The sequence below is a fragment of the Anas platyrhynchos genome, chromosome 6 (genome assembly GCF_047663525.1).
Source record: "Anas platyrhynchos isolate ZD024472 breed Pekin duck chromosome 6, IASCAAS_PekinDuck_T2T, whole genome shotgun sequence".
Lineage (NCBI taxonomy): Eukaryota > Metazoa > Chordata > Aves > Anseriformes > Anatidae > Anas > Anas platyrhynchos.
The window spans coordinates 27,268,118-27,292,318 of record NC_092592.1 but is presented as its reverse complement, the minus strand read 5'-3'; the positions used below and the strand labels follow the sequence as shown (position 1 = coordinate 27,292,318).

General features: G+C 40.5%; 1 protein-coding gene across 1 annotated transcript; it reads right to left on the bottom strand.

Moving 5' to 3' along the window:
• Positions 1 to 679: 679 nt before the first annotated feature.
• OGA (O-GlcNAcase) lies at positions 680 to 24,183 on the bottom strand. The gene is made up of 16 exons (XM_038180986.2): positions 23,687 to 24,183; positions 20,104 to 20,155; positions 19,680 to 19,777; positions 18,357 to 18,487; positions 17,451 to 17,622; positions 16,301 to 16,399; positions 15,863 to 16,147; positions 15,184 to 15,342; positions 13,325 to 13,935; positions 12,797 to 12,971; positions 9,332 to 9,417; positions 8,358 to 8,462; positions 6,799 to 6,884; positions 5,631 to 5,823; positions 3,775 to 3,934; positions 680 to 3,001 (listed from the first exon to the last, which is right to left on the bottom strand). Exons 1-16 carry the CDS (start codon positions 23,889 to 23,891, stop codon positions 2,865 to 2,867), a joined length of 2,754 nt encoding a protein of 917 aa, XP_038036914.1. The 5' UTR covers positions 23,892 to 24,183; the 3' UTR covers positions 680 to 2,864.
• Positions 24,184 to 24,201: the final 18 nt, after the last annotated feature.

Genomic DNA, 24,201 nt, shown 5'->3' with positions numbered 1-24,201 from the left:
GTAACACGTGCTTACTGGATTAGGAGAAAAGATTTTAATTACTAATCTCCCTACTTAGTTTGAATATTATGTTCTACACATAACTGTGAACTTCTATGGCAGGTGGAGGGATGTTAAAGCCATTCTTGTGAAATGCCCTTAACTTTTTTTTTTTTTTTTTATAATTAAATACACCTTTTTATTTGGCTGTAAAACCCATCTCTTTTGCTTGGTGGTAATTCTTCTATGCAGGAAGCTGCTTGCTTTAGACCATTCCCTGGGTATTTTCTTCCTCACTTTGTTGCCGCTGCCAGGCTGATTTGGGTTTCAGTAACTCTCAAAAACCAGCTACTGGCTAGAAAGAAAAGGCACGAAAGGGTAAACAAGTGCTGTTGCAACAAAGTTCCCACCAGCTTTACCAGAAACCAAAGATCACCTTGAAAAGACCAGACTTTTACAAAAACAGGTAACATTCAATTGAGCACTGCCACTCTGAAGATTTTGGAGTGAATATTTTTGAAGGACCTCAGAAAACTCACCTATGATAAGCATCAGCACAGGTAAGTGTCCACCATGCAACATTGCCACCACCAAAACCCACGACAAGTTTCTGTGACAGCTGATCACACATGGCGTGACACAACACACACTGCTGAGGCATTTTTTTTGGTTCAGGAACCTCACACAACAAAAATACACGTTTCTTATTTACATTCACTTCTCAATTTTTATTCTATTTCTTGCATGGTCTTCAAATACAGTTTTACAGGTCGTTTTTTTCTGCTACAGATACTGTTGATCTAAAAACAGATTAATGAAAGTGGCATTCCAACCTTAATGAAAATTCTTAACCATGAAAGATATGTCAACGTATCACTTTACAATCCTAGAATGATGGTATTGGCCTGACATTCCATAGGCTTATACAATTAACTTCTATAATAATAACAAAGTCATACGAAGAGAAAATGTGGCAGTTCCTTAAGAGCCAAGAAATAAGGCCACAAGCATCCTATGCTGTAATGCTATGAATCCAGATAAAATAAGTTGACTCTGGTATCCATGAAGAAACAAACAAACAAAAAAAAAAACCTCTCCCACCTGATAAACCAAGGTATCAGCTACTCAACATGCACTCAAAGCTGGATTAAAAACTAGTGGCATTCAGCTCTGACTTACATGAAATCCCATAGCACAACCCCGTACCTCTCTCTAAAAAAAATGAAATGAACTTGTCGCAACTTAAATATTTTGCTACCGCATTAAAAAAAAATTGTTCACATTCTGCAAAGGAAAAAAAAATAATCCTGCACGTGACTGTACCGGAAGGCCAACCACAGCATCTCCTTACAGGTTGCAGACAACATTACTGTAGTCTTAATGCCGTTCGTTACAGGCTGCGTAACTTCTCTGCAGATGGAAGCTCATATAAGGAACTGAACTTCCTTTGCGCACCACTGAAATACCCCAGGAAACTTCAAAAGGAAGATTAAGACAGCTGATGGCAGCAGGTGAAAAAAGCAAGGTACTGCGAGGTGTATACCGTTGGCCAATCACATATCTTGGACACTGGGACTTCTGTGAAATGCTGATTTCACAAATGACACAACTACCTCGCTACCAGATCCCATACCATGTTGATTTTATCACATAGCCAAACATGTCAGACCTGGATAAAAACATTAAATTTTTGGAACATTTAAAAGTAGGTAACCATTTAAATAATGTGTAAAAATGTGCTTATTGTGGCATTTCTTATAGAAAAGTTATCTGATACAAATGTGCAGGACTTGAAGACCCTGATTTAGTCAAACTAGTACGAACAGGCTTTGAAACATGGTGACTGTTCCAAGGATAAATCCCAGCTGTGGGCCAGCTCTCTCCCTCTCACCATCTTCCATCCACAATTCTGTACTAATGCCACCAAAATTGACAGGTTCAGCAGACCACCCTGTGAATTGCTGTTTCAGTCCCAGAATGATGATAGCCTCGAGCAGCAGCAGCCTTGCGGGGAACAAACTGACATCTGAAGGAAGGATCCCTTGGGATCAGCACCCCTTACCCAAGATGGTCAGTTTCTAGCCCTGGACACGAGGCACAGTTTAAAAAAAAAAAAAGAAAAATAGGTCAGTGCTGAGGACAAATTCGCTCTCCATTGTGGTTTTGTTATTCAAAAGTGCCATCTTGGACCTATACCTTTTCACTTTTTAAAAGAAAAAGTTACAAAAACTGGTAAACAAAAAGTTAGTCAGCATACAGCTAAGTTTATATACACTGAAATTTACAAGTTTGTCATTAAGTGACTTCTGCCACAGACCACTGCACATTTGTCCCTAACAAAGCACAAAGCTTGAACCAATGGTCATTAGAAGTGACAATGGGTCATCGCTTTATCAACAAGCATAAAGATAGTCAAAAACAGAACTGTAGCTACTTATCTTTAAATTTGCTGATTGACACAAGTAATCCCTCCCATTTCCGCAACTTCCAGTTGCATCCTACTCTATAACAGAAACAAAACTGCATCTTTACAGGTACTTCTGATAGAGACCACTTCTGATGCTTGAATGCAGAGAACTGTTGTCGACCACAACGCCGATTGAGAGGGATTCCTCCGAGAAGCTATAGCCCATGCAAGATTCCTTGGCACTTCACACACGACCAGGAGAGGACAAGGTTTCTCTTTGTTAAAACAGTGTTTTCAGCAGCATTATCCCCTTCCAACAAATCATAGTCTGCACGTGTGATGGGTGATTTTCGCATAGCCCCCTCTACCAAGCTGGCTTATTGCTGGCTTTGTGCAGCTAGACCATATGAAGATCCCCACCACTACCTGCCCAGCTGTTAAGGGACTACAGTACTGGAACAGTTCACTGTCAAGCGCTTCACAGGCTTCTCCCAAGGATAACAACATCCTTTGGAAATCCTTCCATTTTAGCAATTTCAAAACAACCCAGCTTGCTGTAAAATTCCAGGATTCTTTTATCGTCTGGTCTCACTTCACAAAAAGCCCCACGGGAGCCTGAAGAGGGAAGACAGACAAAACAGTAAGGGAGAATTATTGTAAAAAGCACAGACATCAAATATTATTAGAGCTCCCACCTAGTTTGACATTTAAACTCAATAAAAATCACTGATCCATTTCCGTATGCAGCACAGTGCCCCCAAAGAGACCAGATTTATGGCAACGTAGCTGACACAGTCCCCCCCCAAAGGGACTGTGTAGCGCAGATATCCTGTTGGTTTGGACAAACCACCTCCCTCTGAACATCTTTTATTTCATGTAAAAGCATCCTGAAACCCCAATGTTGGCTGAGAAAACAGCACTACAGGACAGTACCAAATAGCACAACAGAAGACCTGTGAACCTCAGGTGTGCAGTGAGGCAGATGGCCAAGAACTTCCCCATATCGAAGGTTTTGGTAATCATTCACCACGGCACACTGCCACAAATAAGTACCACTGCCAGCAGAGGAGATATGAATATTTGTGTATTGTTCAAGATGCAACAAAACGTGCTTTCATTGCCAAATTGCTCCCTCAGTTCTTCCTATCTTCTAATTTGCAGGATAACAGCTAAGGCAAAAAGCTGCCTCTTACTGAAGACAGAAGCATAAGTTAACTATCCAAAAGTCTTTTATAATGAGTTACCTAAGTCTAGAGTGCCAACTATGTTAGGAATCCAATCTCAGGCTGAGATTAACAGCATATTAGCGTAATGATCCCAAATTTGTCCTGCATCCCAGAACTAACATGTAATTAGGAAACAAGCAGTTCTGAGTGCAATAAGCTTACCATTAGCCTTTAGAGAAGAGAGCAGGCAGGCCATCATACTTTTGGCCACGCTTGGATCCGTCACTTTTTTGTGGATATCAATCTTTATCAATGATGGGAAGTTGGCAAGGAATGATTCTGGCAACACTTCCTGCTCTTCATGGAAGCTTAGCATTATTTTCTGAAAAGAATATGGGAAACAGACATTCATTATTCAGCTTTTCGTTTTCATTCGGCTTTAAGGAAAGCTGTTTTGCTCAGTGAGTACACCTCTAATCAGCACAATTTTCAGCTACACCTGATAGTCTACCTGATGGCTAGTTTTAAGTGCCCTATCCTCCTTCCACACATTCGTTGGCTCACAGCAGCCCAGAACCATCTCTAAGGCCTATACATTTATTTACACTGTTTGCCCCAAAAACAAATTTGTTTCTAGCTTTATCACTGAAGGATACTGTTAATCACTGAAGGCTCCACAATTACCCTGAAAGGTTTTTGAGAGCATGACATCAGATAGCATGGGAACTGAACAGTTGTGTGAGGCAAAACACAAGTAGACAAAGCCAAAATGAAACACACACATTTTCCCTGCTGGGTACTGAATTTTAAAATCTTTAGGGAACACTGGCTAAAATAAAAAAAGCTACCTAACTTTGTTTCTCATGGAAGTAAAAAGCTGCTGTCGTAAAAGCCAGAACTAAGGCTTCGTCACACGAGGACTCATAACATTAGTAACTTATGTGCTTTTTTTTTCAGATCAAGTTTAAATACATTCCCCTTGATTCAACACACTGCAATGTAGAAGAATAAAGTTAGAAAACTTCTAAACTGCAGAATTAGCACCACTTCAACAGCAGTAGTTGAGCAATTATACTTTCTAGTCATACCCAACTCAAGAACAGTGACATTTGGAAAGAACACCATTTCCTGCAAGTTTGTTGGTGGTGCTTTTTTTTTAAAAACAAACAAACAAACAAAAAAAAACTTCCCTTTCTCCTTTATTGAATATACATGTAAGTAGTGGCTGATTTTCACAATAGGGTTAGTTTGGTTTTTTTAGTGAATGAATGAAAGGGGAACTCCTAATTCTTACGCTACCAGCATTTTGTCATGACTGCCAGTTCATCCCAAAGCTTGCAAGGGAAAGAAAGGCTAAGAAGTGATGTTTCTGTGCCTGCTTCTGCTACAACTTTGTCCAGACTTCCTTCAGCATGCAAATAAGGAGCATTTCTGAACATTAAGCAGATTTCTTTTCTTGACAAGAATAAATCAACTAGAATTTTCATGACTTCTGACAGTTCAGTAACCTTACTTCCTAATTTCTTCCAAAACCAATTCAACATATCAATCTTCAGCACTTGCTATATGCAAGATGTCATTTTGCACTGTTTACAGCTATCACAACCACCTCATGGATTTTAACATTAAGAACTAGCTTGCTCTTTCATTTTGTTTCCATACTTAAACTAATGTGACTCTCAAGCCTTGGTCCTGCTTATAGCATGCGGAAACTGATACCCCATACTGCTGGAGAATACATGTGATCCTTATTTTCAAATATGTAGTCTTTTATAAGCTAAGATTCTCTGCTGGTTTGAAAGTTCCTTTCACTCTGCACTTCCCAAATTCTACCATATACCTATTGCAGCCATTTCTACTGAAGTACACCTCATGGGCACATTACAGCACACAAGTATATCTGACTTGTAATTAGTAATACCAGTGTCACAGATACCAGACACCATGCTCAAAGACTACAGAAAGGTATCAAAATTGAATTACACAAGCACAACTTGTAAAATAAATAAAAGGCCTGCCTCTAAAAGAAAGATGAACACAATTCAGCACACGATTCTTATCTCATGGGTTATACCAACCTCTGCCTCAGACAGCTCCTTGTCACTATTTGGTTTAGTATATTTTTCTTGCATGAAAGGGATCCAAGACATTTTGCATTTTTTAATGAAAGGAGTCACATCGACTGTTCCCAAAGCATAGCCACATATGCCATCCTCATCTTCCAAGACGAAGCAGTAATCCAGGCTGAGAGTGAGTAGACCTCCCACTAACCTGCAGAAAGCATCCAAATTCAGTCAGTCAGAAGATCAATTTGAACAGGTATGCTGTTCAGGTATTCCGGAGAAAACTCTGGGGTCACCCAAAGAAGTGACAGAGTCCTCCAGCAATGCAATTAAGCTTCTACAATACATTAATTAGCAGACTGATACACTGTGAAAACTCAGCAATGAGCAGCAGCAGCTCAGGATCCCACAATTTAATTCTTTACATACTGCTCTTTTGACTCACCAGACAAACTTTCTTCATGTTGTGTGTCATTTTATCTGCTATTACCTCCCTGTTCTTTTTGGTTTTTGAGACCTGTTACACATCATCTTGTAACTACCTTCCTGTCACTCACAGAGCAGTCTCCATAAAAGAGTTCCATCTAAAATAATCACTCAAGACAGTAAAAATATTCGAAGTATCTTGAGCTACAGAATGAGCAGAAATGAGCTATAATGCTTTTTAAAAAAACCTTCATCTCACTTGTCATTGTTTTAAAATGGCAATGCAGGTAAGTAATAAAATGTATTTCAGAAAAAAACTTCAGGCTGTTGACTGGTAGATTGGTCCTCAAAAAGAATTTTCAATTTTTTGAAGAACCACGAACCAAACGAGGCTGCAAAACATACCAAAGGGTAACCACAGACTACAGACAGGCATGATATACTTTCACAAAATCTGAAGCAATATGATATTATGATGCACACGTTTGATAATAGAGGTCTCTGCTCAATCTTCTTTCTAACAGCTCACAGCAGGTGACTGGAGCATAAACCAGCGCGTAAGTGATAGAAGTATCTTTCAGAAACTAAAACTTCAATTTCTTAAGGACTGCAGAGTGCAGATTTTTCTTTTTTTTGAATCAGAAGAGGTTTTTGTTCTACATACACATGCATACTTCTTAAAATTCAAATTAAATTCGATGTCAGGACTTCACCCTTCAGAAACACTTCTGTCAGGTTGTTCATTTCTAATACGTACTTGTCTCCAATCAAGTCTGGCAAACTATGGAAAGGTTGATCAGCTCCATCAGCATACATTTCTCTGCAGATCTTATATACAGATGCCTAAGAGGAGAGAGCAGATGATTTCAAGTCGCTGAACTCAAAGGATAATAATTTTGTTTTAGAGATTTCATTAAGAGCTCTATTGTAAACTAGTACTGACAGAAATACAGGTTACACAGAACAGGAGTGCACATCAATAAGAAAGGATTGATTTTTAATTATTTTTTTCCTCCTTCAAAGTTAACTCAAAGTTGCCTATCAAAAACACTGTGGTTAAGTTCAATGGCAGGGAAATAAAAGCTGGGGATCAACTTTCTCCATGTTGCTACAGCAGGAGATTAAGCCTGAGTATTAGTTACCACTCAGTGCACACCACAATACCGTTGATTAAAAAAATTGCTTTTCAAGATCTTCAAGGTTTCAGTGCAATAAATTTAACCACTGAAGGACAGGTACATCCTGATGGACTTCAATTTATAAGGCTTTTAGCTGAATCTCTTTAAAAGGGAAAACTTGAATCAGTCACATTTTATATAAGAAAAGCCACACATTTCAGTTTTTTTTTTTTTTTTTTTAATACAAAAGTAGCGTAAGTACAGTCCTGAATTAAGGTATTAAAAAGGACCATTTTGCTGCCCATGAACAGTACAGGACAGATCTAGACTAAAGCTAGCAGACAAAAGACAAGTCTTCATACAACAGCTCAGTCTGTCTGAGGGGCTTCAAAGTCAGGATTCATTTAGGCTGAGGCAAACAACCTAGATAGTTGTTTCAAATTAAACGTGTTTCATTTCAAGGTAGCTGCAAAAGCAAAGTTTAAGCCACATTAATCTTTACATTGTTTAAATTATATTCATAAAGGGTGCTGACTTGCCCCATCAATTTAAAGTATTCATGCTGAGACAGTATGAATGAAGCTACATTACAGATTTGTTGAGGGACATAAGGGAAAAAAACTCTTGTAATTGAAGATTAATACAAAATTCCTGTTTCAAAAATCAAATGCTCCAAGACAGACTCAATTAACAATCCTTTCAAAAATCAGTTAGAAAAGTCTGAATAACAGCTGAAATAACGCACTTTCACAACTACATTTTGAGATGCAGTATCAACTCAAAGTTCTGCCTACGTAGCTCTGAAAACACCAGGAATTACCAGAATGATTACTAAGTGAACAGGTATACACACCCACCTCTACAGCTAAGTCACTGTGTGTGTTCCCACAGCAACAGTTCCACTACTAGCAGGGAATAATTTTAACTTACTGTTCAGAAATAAGTAAGGCATCATATAAAAAAATGGGATGGGTAGGGTGGGAGACCGGGAATCAAGCTGTGGGTATAGCTGTACTGTTGTACAGCTGGCTGCTGAATGGTAGGCAAGTCACAACCTCCATTTATTTTCCTGTGAGCCTGCATTTATTTGTGCTTTGTGCAAGATATCAGAACATCTATTTCATTAGGGGCTGAAGGGACTCAGTAGGAACCAGTATTAAATGCATCAGTAGCAACAATAAGAGCCAAAAGCAATTACCTCATCTTTAGGAAAGTAGGGTCTTATGGTGTACACCTTGGAAGTAGGCGTTAATGGAGGTGGTTGAAAAAAGAGGTCATTTGCCCCATCAATAGGTAGCAAACGCTGTGAAAACAAAATACTTGATATAAGTGTATGAACACCAACAACCCATCACTCTTGGGCGTGCACTGCAGACTCCCAAATTAACATTTGCTACTTGCAGGCACCCCAGAAGAAGGTGGGGTTGGTAGGCTTTACAAATGCAAAGACCTTACTTGAATAGGAAATATCCAATTGGTGTTTTAAAATATGCAATTCAAACAGCATATTAAGAGTCTGTTAATCTTATCTACTTTAAAATACTTTTACCAATCATATCTACACTATCTCTGCACAGGAACATAGAATGTCAGGAGGAAAGGTTTGGTCTGAAGAGGGTTAACTGGCCAGAGGAGACGCTTTATCCCAAAAGCAATGCGCTGATTCAATTTGCTGCGCGCAGAGCACCTGTGAAGGGGGAAAAGTATAGCACCTGAAAAATCCATGAACAAATTCGAACATGGCATAAAACAGATTTTTGAGCATTTGCCAATTGAAATCTTTCCAACAAAAGGCGTTACAGCTTTATTTAGAGAGGAGCCAAAATTTGCGTCGCTATCCCTTTTTTTGCTCATGGAATTCCCATTGGCAGACAAGCATGCGCGCATTGTGCAATTGCGGGCGCAGATAAAAATGCTGTGCGACCTGCAAAGAAACAATGTGAAATGTACAACTAAAGCCGCTGCGCTTCGCATGCGCGTGGGACAGGCAGCATCTCCTTGAGAAATTACTGTAGAAAGGGGAGGAAAATTATTTTAAACCAAGCTGTAAGGCTAATGGGCTTTGGACCAGAAAGCCTTCGGCAGACCAATCCTTCCAGACCTCTGATGTGCAACAAAAGGTTTCTCATAAAACAAAGAAAATGTCATTCAGTTGTGAAGTCATATTGATACCTGGAACTCTCCTGCTAGACCACCTCTAAAGGCCCAGGGTTCTTGGTCTCCACTTAAGAACTGTGCTGAAGATTGACTACGACACCCTGTTGAGATCAGATCCAAGCGGAGAATGTTACGAGAAGGGGGATTTCCTGGGTGTCTTACATGTGCAAAAAACTAACACACTTGTGGAAAAAGCTCTCTAACTGAGCTATAGTCCAGGGGTTTGGTAGAGGCTGTAATAATGTATAATTCATAAAGATTTTGTGCTCATGCACTAAATGCAGCTTTTGATGTTACGTAACGGACTAGTTTTAAGAACTAGTTTTTAATAACACATCTCATTCTGGACCAGAAGGCACAAGAATGGTGCTACATACAATGGCACCATCTCACCAGGCTTTTTGTACATTCTTTTGTTTGCCCATTTGCGGCAGAAATGTTTCGTTTCCAAAAAGAAAACATCTTGGAAGCTGCTTGTCTCAAAAAATAATGCTGTAAATTTTAGCAGCTGAAGACCAAATAAAATTCCATTATCACAGCCCCTTGAAAGAAATGGACCTTTCTGAAGTCACATTTTAGTAATTATTGTTTCTAATCTTGTCAGAAAACTAGGACTGGCAATACGTGCAGTCTGGAACAGCTTGGACAGCCAGGACAGTTGCATGAAACAGCATTCTTCAGAGAGACTAAACGTATTTACATAATCCTGGCCACACCTTCACAATGCTGTTGGCAAGTTAAAAAAAACTAAGCTGTGAGTTAATTCCAGTTACCACTATTTAAACTAGTACATCCTGTTTGCCACAGATAATACTAGCTCTGCTTTTTCAGCCTCTTGTTTTTTCGCCTTCAAGCATATCAAGAGGAAACAGGGTCCCTGTTGAACAACCAGCCACAGCAGGCCCACTGAAAAGTGCTCAGCATTAGTTTACACTTGCTTTATAAAAGAAGCTTCCACTAGCTGTTTGACTTTTAATACCGTTCCACTAGCAAGGCACCACAGCCTTCGATGGCCATCATAAATGACAACTCTGCTGAGGGAGTTAAAAGATGTGCAGTATCTCGAATGGAAGTTACCTGCCTAATTTTCTGACAAGATGAGCAGCGCAAATACTCTTTTCCTTTTGTAGACAGCAGTTTAACTCCTGTTCAAGTAACAGTCCTAGATCAGTACAGACAAGTGTGTTGTGCTAGTCAGAGAGTCCCAAAGTGTGCCAAGTTTGACGTTTATGAGAGTTTAGGAATATGAATACAAACTACCCTAAGGATGGACAAATATCAGAAGTGATCCAAAAATCAGAATTTGATTTTAGTCTGTTCCCACATTTTAGAGTTCTCACATAAAAGAATTCCCTTCACAAGGGAATTTAGTCAATAACTTGGAAGACAGTATCTGTCTCTCCTTTGAGACTACAACTTAACTAGCACTTCCATTTATTACAGTAAAGAGCTGCGTGAATGAAGAGCTGTATAAATGAAAAACATAGTTAATGCCTTAGTCGCTGCGCAAATGTGACTTCAGTTCATGCCTATCACATATCTAGTCTATCTGAGCTGCCTCACAGACAAAACCTTTCCATTTTAATTAATTAATGACGACGCGCTGCGAACATCTGGCGCTGTCCATCCAATAGCAGAAGATACTTGTGCTGAGGATTCTCCCATCTGTACACAATGGGGAAGAAGACAATAGAAGTCATTAGTAATCCATAGTACTGTACAGCCACACTAATTTAAGGGACTGAATGCTAGCTGGACTTGGGAGGAGAGGTGAAAAATGAATGTTCAGTGGACCATTAAGCACACCATTGTGAAAACTCATTTGTTTGGATTTGGCACGTACTTCGCTCCATATGTACTCATATTAATGACAAAATGCAAGTTAAAGACAAAAATACCTCCTCTCACAGAAGCATTATTAGCATAAGCCTATTTAACTGTACGCATCAAAAACTCTTAAATTTAATTTTTCAACTCTCTAATGCCAGTTTCAGTACTGCAAAGGGCAGTGCCAAAGTTAAGAGCTGGTATTTACAGAGTTAGCTTAAGGCAAACTATTCCGAGTATCTGATGCATTTAAGACTTGAACCCAACTTTACAGGGACACGGAAAACCAGAAGTGATTTCAGCCAAAATTCTGAAATGCAGTCATAAGTTGGGCTCTCAATCTTTATAAAGACAGCAGTGATTCTTGTGTGCTCTAAAGCTTTGGTCTAGAGTTTTAAACAGATTAGGTTATCAAGAAAAGAGCATTCTTCATAGGTGAAGGTCAACATACAGCAAGAATAGTAAAGTTGGGGGAGTTGTGTTACACTGGTCTTAAGAATACATACCCACTAAAGGCAGAGATGTTAATTTACTAGCTTCCCTTCCAAGATAGTTTTCTTCTCTGTACTTTGCCTAAGGCAGTTCTAAAAGCTCATTTTCTTTCTCAATTAATCAACCATAAGTATAGAGATCAGATATTTAATAAGCACAAAACTAATGAAATTGTTGAGTCGGAACTGACTTGATGACTTAATAGGTCTACTCTGTTCCTATTTAAACTTCTCAGCTTTTAAGAGTATGACTTAACGACAATCCAAACACTAAGACTGGACCAAGGTTGTGTAATGGTTAACCACTGTGAGTTTTTTTTTGACAGCTACAAGAAGTGTGACATAAGACCATCAGCTTTGCTGCCTGCTGTGTATGTCAAGCAAGTCCACAGCATATTCCTTACAGGTGGATTGGAACCTGGAAGTGAAATGAGGTCACTAAAATTACCCAGGCCATGCTGGTGCTATCTGCCAACTCAGGATCCCCCAAAAATCTTTCAGGAAAAAAAAGGCATTTAAAAATCAGTTTAAGTCTCAGACTAAGTCTGTCTAGAGAGCTCCACAGTTTCCACCCTCTGCAAAAAAAATAAAAAAGGCAATTTGGAAAGTGTTTAAAGGAAACTATTTTGCACCAGAATAGCCTTACGCTAAAGCTCGCATGCGCACAGGGCTGGGAGGATCGGCTTCCTCTTGGCCAGGCCCACTGAAAGGTCGCTTCTGCAATTGTTCCTTTGAAGACAGCAGTAATGTCACCACGACAGAGCAAGCAGCAGGTGGCTGATGTGGTCACATTTCGTAGCGTCATTTCCAATCACATACCAGAGTACCCAGGGAGTTACGTGGCATAGTCCAGTGTGCATTCAGTCAAGAGTAAGTTAAAGTCAACACTTACGTGTCAGATGAGATTCAAGTTTCATTAGCCCAAGAAGAAAATCAAGGTCTCCAATCTTAAGCATCCAGCAGACTTCTCTTTAATACCAAAGCAAATTCACAGCAATCATTGCTTCAAATAGTGAGACAGGAAAACCTTTAAAACAGGGTCAAACCAGACCCCACGTTCAAGAAAACACATCTGCGTAACACTTTGTTTTCCCCGTGGGCTAATTAAAAACACAAAAAAAGATATGCTATCTGGGATTATAATGGCTCCCAATGCACCTACCTAACCACTGCACAAAAGATTTCACCATTGACATAATACTCTTGATATCCCAGACGTAGGAGTACATATCATACAGGATTGTCCTGTTGGCACAATTGGAGAGGCGAGTGAACATTCCCATCACCAAGCTGCACATCTCTTCAAACTTAGCTGCTCGGTTACGCCATTCTTCTATCTATGGATGGAGGCAAAAGATCCACAAGATCAAACACGGCTTTGTCTACGTATGAAGGATGACTATGCAATTCCCTATTTTGTTCTATCAGCAAAAATATCACACCACATGTGACTCGCGGGTATTCTCTACTGCTGTTAGAAGTGAAGCCAGTACAGGGATCATTGTCCAAACACAGACACAGAGCTGCCTTCAGTGCTACACCACTTAAAACAGTTACTGTGACCTGTGGTTAGTTACACACTACCCTTCAGCTTCTAGGAAACAGAACATCCATTTCCATTGCAGACAACAGACAATATTGCTCAGGATTTTGATTTAAAAGGAGAGAAACAAGATTAGGTGACACTCACTTTTTCAGCATCCTTTCCTTTGCAATTAACACTGACAACACTGCTATTTGCTCTGAGCCACTGGAATTCTCTCAGCATCTGTGCACCTTTGGGCCCATGCTCGTAAGGGAGATAAAACAAGTCAGCAAGAAGCTGCAAGTCCTCTAAAGTCACTGGTTCTACCGTGTAGAGAGGCTTTTCGTTTGGCCCAGGCACAAACTGGTCTTTGTTAATCTGTTCATCAGTCTGCATAGGGGCAATGTCACTACCAGAGTCTTCCTGCATAGACATCTCTGGGGACTTGGATTCAGCTATGCTCTCCTTATCAGTATCCATTGGTTTCAACTCCTCTGCCATCTTTGCTTCAGCAATATCTGTCAAAATCTGATTAGCATTCTTGTCTGCGTCATCTTGTTTTTCCACAACCATGTCCATTGGCTCCTCATCAGATTGCTTCTTCTCTTCCTCTTTTACCAAAGCTGGTGACTCGCTGCTCAGCGCTGCCCCCTGACTCATGATGGGTTCTTGGTAAACTGTGGTAACCACAGTTGCTGCATTTAAAGAGGATGGTGCCACCAGAGGCCCTACATCCCCTACAGTAGTTTTAGCTCCACTGTGGGCCACTTGCCTACCTGAGAATAAGAAGAAACAAGTTTAAAGTTTTCAGTATCTGCCAACTACCATTCAAAACAGCAACTTCTGCAAATCATGGATGGTTCTGCTGTCACAGCATCCAATCAGTGCAGCTCCCTTCTGGCACTTTGCCTATTGGTTTCTGTCACTGTAATTCTAACTACAGACTTCGCATTTTGGCAAGCTCCCCCTTCAGATAACCACTAAGGAGGGGGGGGGAAAAGTTATAAAAAATAGTTAACATGTACTGCTAGCATCAATTCTGACTACAACAGAATAAAAAGCTTTTGAAGTTAACTTTTTTCCTTTGTATCAACTGACCTGATGTTTCTATTTCTATAGAGAATAGACTTCAAAATAAAAGGATGCTTAAATACTCCAATCACAAAAACATCTTTAACCTAGGGAAATGAAGATATTGAAGGCTCAGCTTGAAAAGTCTTGGGCAACCTGTTCTAGCCAAACCTGCTTGAGCACAGGGTTTGGACTAGGTGATTTTAAGAGGTACCGTCCTAAGCAACCCCATGAAAGCAAAAGAAAATGACACCTTGACTACCACTCCTCATTCCATGTTTTTGCTGCAGTTGGGATTTAGAAAGCTCTGAAACACTACAGCAGCTGGAAAGGATAATTTGATAGAATAGAGATGGAAATCAGGAGATGTTCTTCCAGCTCTACCATAACAGAGAAGGACACTCTGATGACCCAAAACCTATGTTTGAGAGAAACAGATTTTACCTCAGATACCAAGCTCCCATTGCTACAAGAAAAAAAAAAAAAAAGTGTACAATGCTGGAAGGAACCCAAGTGGTTTCTAGAGACAGAAACTCAAATAAACAAAAGCCAGCTCAAAGCAACAGGGAGAACGTGGACTCTTCTGGGGCAGTACTATTGTTTACAGTCATCTGTAATACTCTCTTCAAAAAAAAAGCTACTCGATTTTCTGAGGTCCCATGGAAGTCTAGTAACAACTGAGACCAACAAGATCCAAACTCGTTCCTGTTTTGTATCAGAAATGCCAGAGGATCATACTTGATGGGTACTTCAGCTGATCAATTGGGCCACTACAGGCACACTGCAGAATGTAAGCCGTCTGTCTTTATTAAGGTTTCCCCACTGAGTAAGGTAGTAAATACAACTGAAAAGTATACAGATTGCTGCCATCTGTAAAATAGTTTTAATCTAAATACATGAACTGGTCATTTAATGACATTTTTCTACCAGAATGATACTAAAATCAAACTCACTGCTGTATTGTTGAGGTACCCCAAATTCCTGTAGCCATTCTGTTAAGGCCAACTTCAGGGCCATTTGTGGGCTGTAGAGAACATCTGTTTCAATGTCTTCATCACTCCCCTCATTTTCCAGTTTAATCTGGATAGAAACTGTACTGTCTTCCGTATCAGCTACAGATAGAAGTTTATAAAAAAATGTTAACATGCGAAGTTTATTTAAAATACATGTAAAAAGATATTAGAAAAGTCACTTAAGAGCTCTCAAACAGCCTTACTTCAAGGAAGGACAAGGAATTACATCCCACTAAGACAAAATAGAAAACTACGGTCACCTCCATCAGCACAGAAACAGGATACAGAAATTAGACATTCTGGCATCCAGTTTCTCTTTTAATCCGATCTGTTTCTATTACAATGAAATAAAACCCATGGTCACTTCTGTCAAATTTAAGCTACTATTATTGCTCTTATTGATTTCCTGAGAAGCATCTGTAGCATGTTATAAAAAGCACTCAGTAAACAATCTGGATGCTTGCTATTTTTCAGGCAACCGTCATCCTTCACTTACAGTATAGAAAACGCTAAGCTATCTTAAAAAGAGACAGTCAGTAAGAAAAGGCTAGAACAATCAAAAATCAGTATGATGTATATGGTCAAACATATGCTGCAGCAAGAAGTTATGCATACTTACTCATTACCACATCTTTCCTCACTCCATTCATGTTAGACTTGTACCAGGTTGCAAGTGTGTGGATAGCAACGTAATTGGCTTCAAATTCACAGTTTGGATTGGTCAAAACTCCCTTTAGTCGAGGGATGAGCTCGGTTGACCGACCTTTGTAAGGTCCAAGAAAAAGCCTCTTTTGATCATAATCGTTAGCATGAATGTTATCCCAGATAACTGGTGCTCTCCTGATGATCTTAGAAACTTCTTCAATGGACTCTACTGGAATGTCTTTGGATACAACTTTCGGACCTAAGAGTGAAACAGGATGATCAATCAGCAGGATTTGCATATACATCCCCCACCCTGCATAGATGGACAGTGGGTGGCTTTTTGCTTGGTTGGTTTCTTTGTTTTTAAGACTACCAACTCTGAATTTAAGACAAATAACCCAATTACTTTTACCTGTCCATAACACGTCGATGCCAGGGAGCAACTTTTCTCCTACAGTCCGTAAATACGGAGACTGGGCGACATTTGGGTAACAAAAAGTTCCGCAGTACTCTGCAAAGGAAAAGAGAACATCACTTATCAGTAAGGTGCACATGTGCGACTATACACTATCACATGAGAAGTGAAGACTCAATAAAATCCCCAAAGCCCAACAAGTCTAGATAGAAAGGAGATTATAAATGATACACAGCAAAAACATCAGAAAGCAAAAAATTGCTAAACTATCAAAATTAAGGAAAAAAAAGTGCATGTTACTGCAGACAACATGCAAGAGAATTAGAAACCACAAGACTGATTATGAAGTGCAAATAAACTTTTAAAAAATAGAACGTGATTTGTTCAAAGAGGAAATCTACAACAGAACCAAAGTATCACAGGCAAGGAGATAAAGTAATTACATCGCTACTGAACTGAATTTGCCTTCCAATAACCTGTGCCACCAAACCTAGTAATATTGTCACCCTTACAATAAGATATTCCTATAGGTGTTAGATGAAGCTTAAAATTTGAAAAAAATAAAAGCAGTGATCAGACCTGAGAGTCATGTGATATTTCAGTAACAAAAAAAAAACAAGTCAGTAATGAGTAAAAGCAGGTAATCTTACTAAAACTTGGTACCAGTGAAAGAAGCAAATAAATCAGAATATCTGAGTTAGAAGGAATTCACAAGAATCACTTAGTCCAACTCATAGGTCCCCAAAGGACCGTTGTCCAAACACTGCTTGAACTCCAGCAGGCTCAGTGCCATGTGCTGTATCTCTATTTTTAAAAAATTCTCAAACTAATAGCTATCCCAAATGAAAAAGGAAACAGACTGCTACATGCCAATTAGAAGTGTAAGTTTAACCTTATTTTTGGTTCAAACTTATTCAACTATTCTATCAAGCTGCCCTCTTTGCTTGGCAATAAGCTTTTCAGAGATGTGCAGACTTGGAAAAACTTCTACATATATTTGAACCACTTCAACCTTTCTTTAGAAGTCCATTTCTTCATATGACCCCAAAATAATCCTTAAAGCAGTGATGAAATGTTAAACCAGCTTTTCTAACAGTCAGATAACAGGCCCCCTCCTTTACGCCTGAATGAATTCATCTCGTTTTACCTGTAGGACAGAAAAGGAATGTGTCCGGTTCTCCTAGATATTGAAAAATTTCGTTTGTTATTGAGACTTGAGCATGAGCAAAGGAACTGAAAACTTCTTTGTCTGCTGCACACATGTTGTGATCAATATCATCAAACAGCAGTGCAAAAGATCTGCAGCCAAACTGGGAAACCTAATATAGGAGACAAGAGTAAAACCTTATTAAAAAAACAAAAACAAACTACAGACTTTTGAAATCTAATCTGAATTTACAAGAGCATAAAACATTTAAAAAAATAGAAAAAACATTTGAGGAATTATTCTTCAGTTTATAAGCTTGTACAAAGGAAAAGATACAGGAACGGGGGCGAAAAGGCACGAGAGACAAGACAGGCTTTGTTAACTGTTTACAATGAACGCCTGTCTCTGATCCACCGCTCCGCTTTTCTCAACGTTGTCTCTGAAGACTTGCAATCTGTTCCAGTTTTTACAATCTAAGCTGATCTCACTGGACAGACAGCTGGAAAAGAGCAAACTAACTCTGTAACAGCATTCGGACAAAGGAGAAGAGTTAATTACGAGAACAAAGCATATATACATGTCAGGTCTACCTCTGAAGGATTTATTGTGGATAAGAGTTCTTGCTTTGTAAATGCATCTTAGCTTTAAGGTCCTAAAATAGTCTGAAGACAATGTCTCCAGAACAGCTTTCAGAATCTGATAAAAGACTATTTTCAATCTAGATGATCAACGGTCATTTCTGCAACATAACCCAAGTTTACCCATTCAAATTGTTCACTAGAGCAACCGAACTAATGCTAGTGCTGAAAACATCAAAGCAGCTAGGAAAAACGTGCAAGAGCAAGCAAGGCACTGAAGTTTTCAAATGAAGTAGCAGTGTAACTGTAGTAAGCGTGTGTCATTTACCTGGTCCAGCTTGCGTTTCAATGTGGATACCTCTTTGGGATTTGAGAAAGTGATGTCAAGTCCAGGCGAGATTGCATAAATGAACTCTATTTCATGTTCTCGTGCAGCTGCTATTAGGGTCATTAGCTGCTCTGAAAATCAAATTCCAATATTTCAGAGGTATGCTCCAATCACCAAATCTCAATTATATGTAAATTTTAAAAGTGCAAAAGCCAGTGTTACTGCAGTAAAAATAAATTGAGGCATTTGCTGGAATTCCTGAAAACTAACACAGTAAAGAGTGCCAAAGTACTTAAGAGTTCACAGAAATGATGCCAAAAGAAACAGAACTGACCCAGTGTTATTTTCCACATTAATTTTTTAAAAGATATTTTAAAAATTCTCCTGATCTCAATGTTGTGTGACAAATATGGATGCAGTCTGTTTCTACGGCGTGCACGCCAACAGTTCTAGAACCATTACTCATTTTTTCTACTTCTGTCATGCATACTAAGAGACAATCCAATGCAGTAATATCACCCTGCATGACGCTAGTTCACATGCTATTCCCTTGACTGAAGCTTGGTACACATGAAAAGGGCTTTCTTAATATCAAACTAGCTGTTTTAGGAAAAAAAAAAATAATCTTCCATGCAATAAACGGAGAGAATTAGTTATAGAGCATTTAACAATATTGTTATTGGAAGCTATCTTGTGGTACCCCCTAAATTTCTGTAGTGATTCAAAGTGGTATCCAAAGATTATTTAATTTCGAGTGGGTATCTTTTTTCCCCTCACCCAAGGACAACGATAATCCCACAAGAAAAAAATACCACTGTAGATCCTGTAAAAGCCAGGGGTGGATAAAAAGCCTCACAGCACCTTTTACACAGATCTTTTATGTTCTGACTAGCCAGAAGCTGCTTTTCTAATCGGTACTCTCTTCACTGAGACAAGAACATAATGAATCACATAGAAGGGCATACTATTCTCTCAATCTTTTTACTTTCTGAAGCAAATAATTCTGTTTCACAATATGGCCCAGATGATCAAGAGCCAGAGGAACAATTCTAAGCAACCTTTTCCTGAAGAAAAAAGGTAAATTTACTGAGACAAAGCCTGAAAAGCAATTTTAGGAGTCATCTGTGGAGACACAGTTAAAAGAAGCAAATCCATGCTTCTAACATAACTCCATTAAATACAGCTGCAGGGTACTGAGAACAGGTCTCAGCTCACTTTTGGAACTGGCTACCATGATTAAATGCACAAGCGTATGCAGCAGTGACCAATTCATTAAAAACAATCTACGTATCAAAAGTGCAGAGGGGAAATAAAAGTAATTACCCGCTTCCTCCACAGAGTACATTTCTCGCCAGAACATCCTGTGCTTGTAGTCATCCTTTGGAGCATACAAGTATGTATTTAGTCCCCACTTCTGAAGTCTAAGAACAGAAGATAAGAGCCTTAATTGAGAGAGCAATCTACAAGTTCAGAAATCCTATGTTTTATTCAATTTAATTATCAGGCCTTTTTTTTTTTTTCCTCTTCACTGAATATTGTGCTATACTATCAAATCACATTTTTATGAACTCTGCATACACCTGGTATCTGATAAATGCAATTAGCAAGATAGGAAGGTGAATACCCCGGAATAGGCACTACGTAAAAGGTTGCTCTAGGTTAGGCCTGAAGAGAATTGTTGTTCCAAGTGGAAGATTATGATTATATTATACTGGAATGTGCTGCAGCGAGAAGAAGCATGACTTGCCTTCTAAAAAGTTCTTTCCTCTGCTCCATAACCCAAGGTCTTCCATAAAATCCTAGAGGAAATAAGATTAAAGTTATCCGGTTAGATGTTAGATAATGCCTGCTCTGTGAAATATTCTATTACAACCATCTTCTCTGCCAATAAGCTACTTCTGAACACTCATCAAAAAGCTTCCCCAAGCAAAAACAAAAATCTAGCTCCACAGCATTAGGAAAGTGTAATAAACTAAGCTGATCTAAATTTAAAATGCAATTATAACATATTTAATTTCTTATGATTCGAGGCCTGATAATTTTGGGCATGGAAGCAATTAATTTTCAGAATCCAAGCTGTATTCCTCAGCAGATGCCCTTCACAAGTCAAGTCAGCATTATTTCAGGGGCGGACCGAGCAGTCAGAACCTAATTAAGCTATCACTCCAGACACCTATAAGGTAGATTTGATTATAACAAATACTGGAAATATTTACCAGCTCAAAAACACTCAGCTGTTGATACAGATTAGGATTCTAAATACAAACACATAGTATACAGATGTGTACTGAGTAATTTAAATTAATAAGTAACAAGTAATTTAAAATGTGCAAGAGCCAATAAAATGCTTAGGTTTTCATTCTTTTTATTCAGATTAACAGGTTTCTTGTCAGAATTAACTCTGATGTTGATATTTTTACTTCCCAAATGCCCACATCTTCACAAGCTAACAATGTCTTTGAATAATCATATAAAAACACCTACACAAGTAATTTTAGAATATTCTATCTTCACAGTCATGTATTTCTACAAATATTTTAATGGATTCTGGTTTAAATTCCTTCCATTCTAGAAACATAACACTTTAAAAAGCACTCTCAATCTATTTTTATTCAAGTAAATTCACTTAGACCTCTGTGCAAACAGTCCCATCACAAGTGGGCACTTCAAAACAAAGCTTCGGCTTGGCAGCCTGTGCAAAGACCCAAGATTAAAATAACACTGAAATTTAATAAGCTCTTATTTCCAAACACGAACAATGAATGATGTTCTTAATACACAGAGCTCACTAGTTCCCACAGAACATCAGTTCAAAAAGTAGATATCTTCCATTTTCAGAGCTATTCAACACTGTAAATATATATCTGCTCTTAATAAGGCCAAAAATGCCCTCCTACGGCCTGAATGCAACTGAAGCATTTTCTATGTCTTAAGTATTTCATTTACCTAAGTGACCAACGCTCACTTTAAGAAGCTTAAAACAGGCTCAAGTTTTAAAAAATAGCCTCCCAGAAAGTGAACTTAGGCTAATTGGCACGACAAAGTGGCAAAGCTAACTAGTGCTTCTCACTGACACTGCTAGGTGACAAGTCAAGGGCAATTAAACAGAGCAACAAACAAGAGAGCAGTTGCAATGCATAAGAGACTCCAAAATCATTTCACCCAGAACAAATTTCTTGTTTTCACTTGTTATCTAATCCTTACTAATGCTGCCCCGAGGAAGCTCAACAATCCACAAACGGAAAGCATTACTGTGATATCTAGTCAGCACCACCCACATCTCATAACTGCACAACAATTTGTCTTCCTTACGATGCTATTGTTTCACACCTAGTAAATTGAAGTAGAGCAGAAGCCTCCTATAAAACAAAACGAGACACAAAGAACACACCAAAACCTGGTTCAATAGAAGGCTGAGAACACGTTAATCAGAACTGATACAGTTCTTCCATCTGTCACCACATCTCTTACATTACTGACGTCACCAGCTGATGACAATCCTGGGATGCTTCTACCTAAAATCGACCTCTTTTGTATTGATCCCTCAAGACTGCATGGCAGGGTCATACAAAGGCAACAGATCACATCAAACACTTGATCCCAGGTGCCACACTCTCCATTATTAAAAGCTAGGATCTCTTGGAGGCTGAGCACCATGGCTTTGCATCCAGGACTCTCTTAAATCCTATTACTCCCAGAACGGTGCACTGGACACATTACAAGTTCTTCCCACTCTTGGACTGCACGCCCAGTATCCTTGAGTGATATCTCCCTTATTTCCTGCCCCCCACATCCCTTGCAAGAAAAACATGCAGGCTCTCCAGCTCACTGCTTTAATTAACACAGACAAGAGATATGGTGTAACTGCTGCACCGTGTCCAAGTGTGTATCCTCACTCCTGAAGTTAATCCCTCTTTTCTCTGAACCCTGTAATTTTCCTGCGTCACTAAAGAGACCATTATTTTTCACCCACTACTGTTTACCTCATTCACCGCAACTGCTTCTTTTGTTTTTAAAATCCCTTAATCCTTTTTTCCTGTACACATTTTTAAGGTTAAACAGAAAGCTCCTGGCTAGCACTAGACTGCTTCAGTGGGCAGGGGCCATTTTCTCGCTTCGTTTTACAGCGTAGCCAAGAACACCTCTGTTTACAGCAGCTGCACCAAAACACATGCAAAGGAGGTCTACAAGGTAATTAAGACAACAAAAGGATGGTTATGATATACACAGCTGCTTTGACACATTCCTGGATGAATGTGTGATACCACGGTCAAGGTATACGGGCAGGAATGTGAGAAACCACCCTGCCACAATCTATATCCTTGTTTTTTGTTGCCCATCTCCAAAGCATCTTTCTTTAAGGAAAGAAGTTTAATATCTAGGCTGAGGAATTTCTCTCCATGCTGACTGTATTTAAGCTCTAACAACACTAAAAACTAAAGGCGTTAACTGGGCCTAGCGCGCTCTGCACGAGGACATTTGCTAGAGCCAAATGGCCTTCTCTTTTTAAGATATGAACAAAAGGCATTCTGCAAGCAGTGCAGATACTGACTTTGATAAACTGCCTGCTTCACACTCTATTCCATCTGTTAATCATTTTGGTCTCCCGCTGGAGATTCATTATAGGTACAAAAATAATAGCAGTCGGCAGGAATTCAGAGCTATTCCAAGCCAACATTTACGTAGGGAGCAAACCATTTTTCTTGCTGGCTTTCAAATATCTACCTTAACCAACCTGCCAGAAACGCACGTATATTCTGTAATTACTGAGAAACAGAATAAGTCCCTTTATTGCGAAGCTTCTAGAACAATTTAAACCTCTTAATAACGCCCCTACGCCAGCACACAGAACAAGCACCGTTGTGCAGCACAATTAAAGCGTTACGCTGCATTACTGCGGAGAACAGGGAGCGCTTAATATTAATTCCAGAGCAGATGTCTCTGTGATCACCTATTCCCCATGCAGGAAACCAAATGCGAGCCTCTGGCGTGCAGGAAGAGCATGCAGAGCTGCGATAACCCCACGGCAGCTCCTCTCTCCCTCCTTCTTCCCTCTTTAACACACCAAGCGAGCAGCAGCCGTGCCCCATACCCCAGCCAGGCCTGCCCTCGCCCCTCCGAGGGTGCTCCCTGCCAGCGAGCGGCTCCCAGCCCCAGCCGCCCCAGGGCCAGCAGCAGCAGCAGCAGCCGCCCCGCCCGGCAGCCGCGGCTCCTCCCCGCCCCAAAGCCCTCTCTAGCGGCCAAAACCCGCGCACCACGGGGCGGAGGCGGCGGGGGAAGGAGGAGGAGGAGGAGGAGAGGGGGAGGGGAGCAGCCCCTCCGTCCCTCACCTTCCACAACGCCGCAGAGGAAGCGGCGGGAGCCCAGCGCCGTCTCCGTCTCGGTGTCGGTCTCCTCGCCCCCCTGTACCGGCCCCACAGCAGCAGCAGCAGCGGCGGCGGCTCCCGGCGGCTCTAAGGGAGCTCCGGGCACCGCGGCCGGGTTGGGGCTGCCCTGGGGCTCCTCGAGCGCCGCCTGCCCGTCCTTCTGCACCATCCTGCCGCCCGCCGCCAGCACCCCCGCTCTCCGGGCCGGGCCTGGCCGGGCCCCTTTGTCTCCGCCGCCGCCCCGGAGGCCGCCGCTTCCTGTTTACGGGGCCCTGCGCCTGCGCGGGGAGCCGGCCCCGAGCGCTCCGCTCCACGAAGAGGCCCCCCCACCGGCACGGAGCGTCCCGCCGCGGCCTAACGGCCCCCGCCGCGCTGCCGGCCCCGTGCGGCCCGAGCGGCGCCGAGAGACTGAGGGCGGGCGGGCGGCGCGGCGGGAGTTACCTCACGGACTGAGGGGGGGGAGCGCACTGCGCATGCGC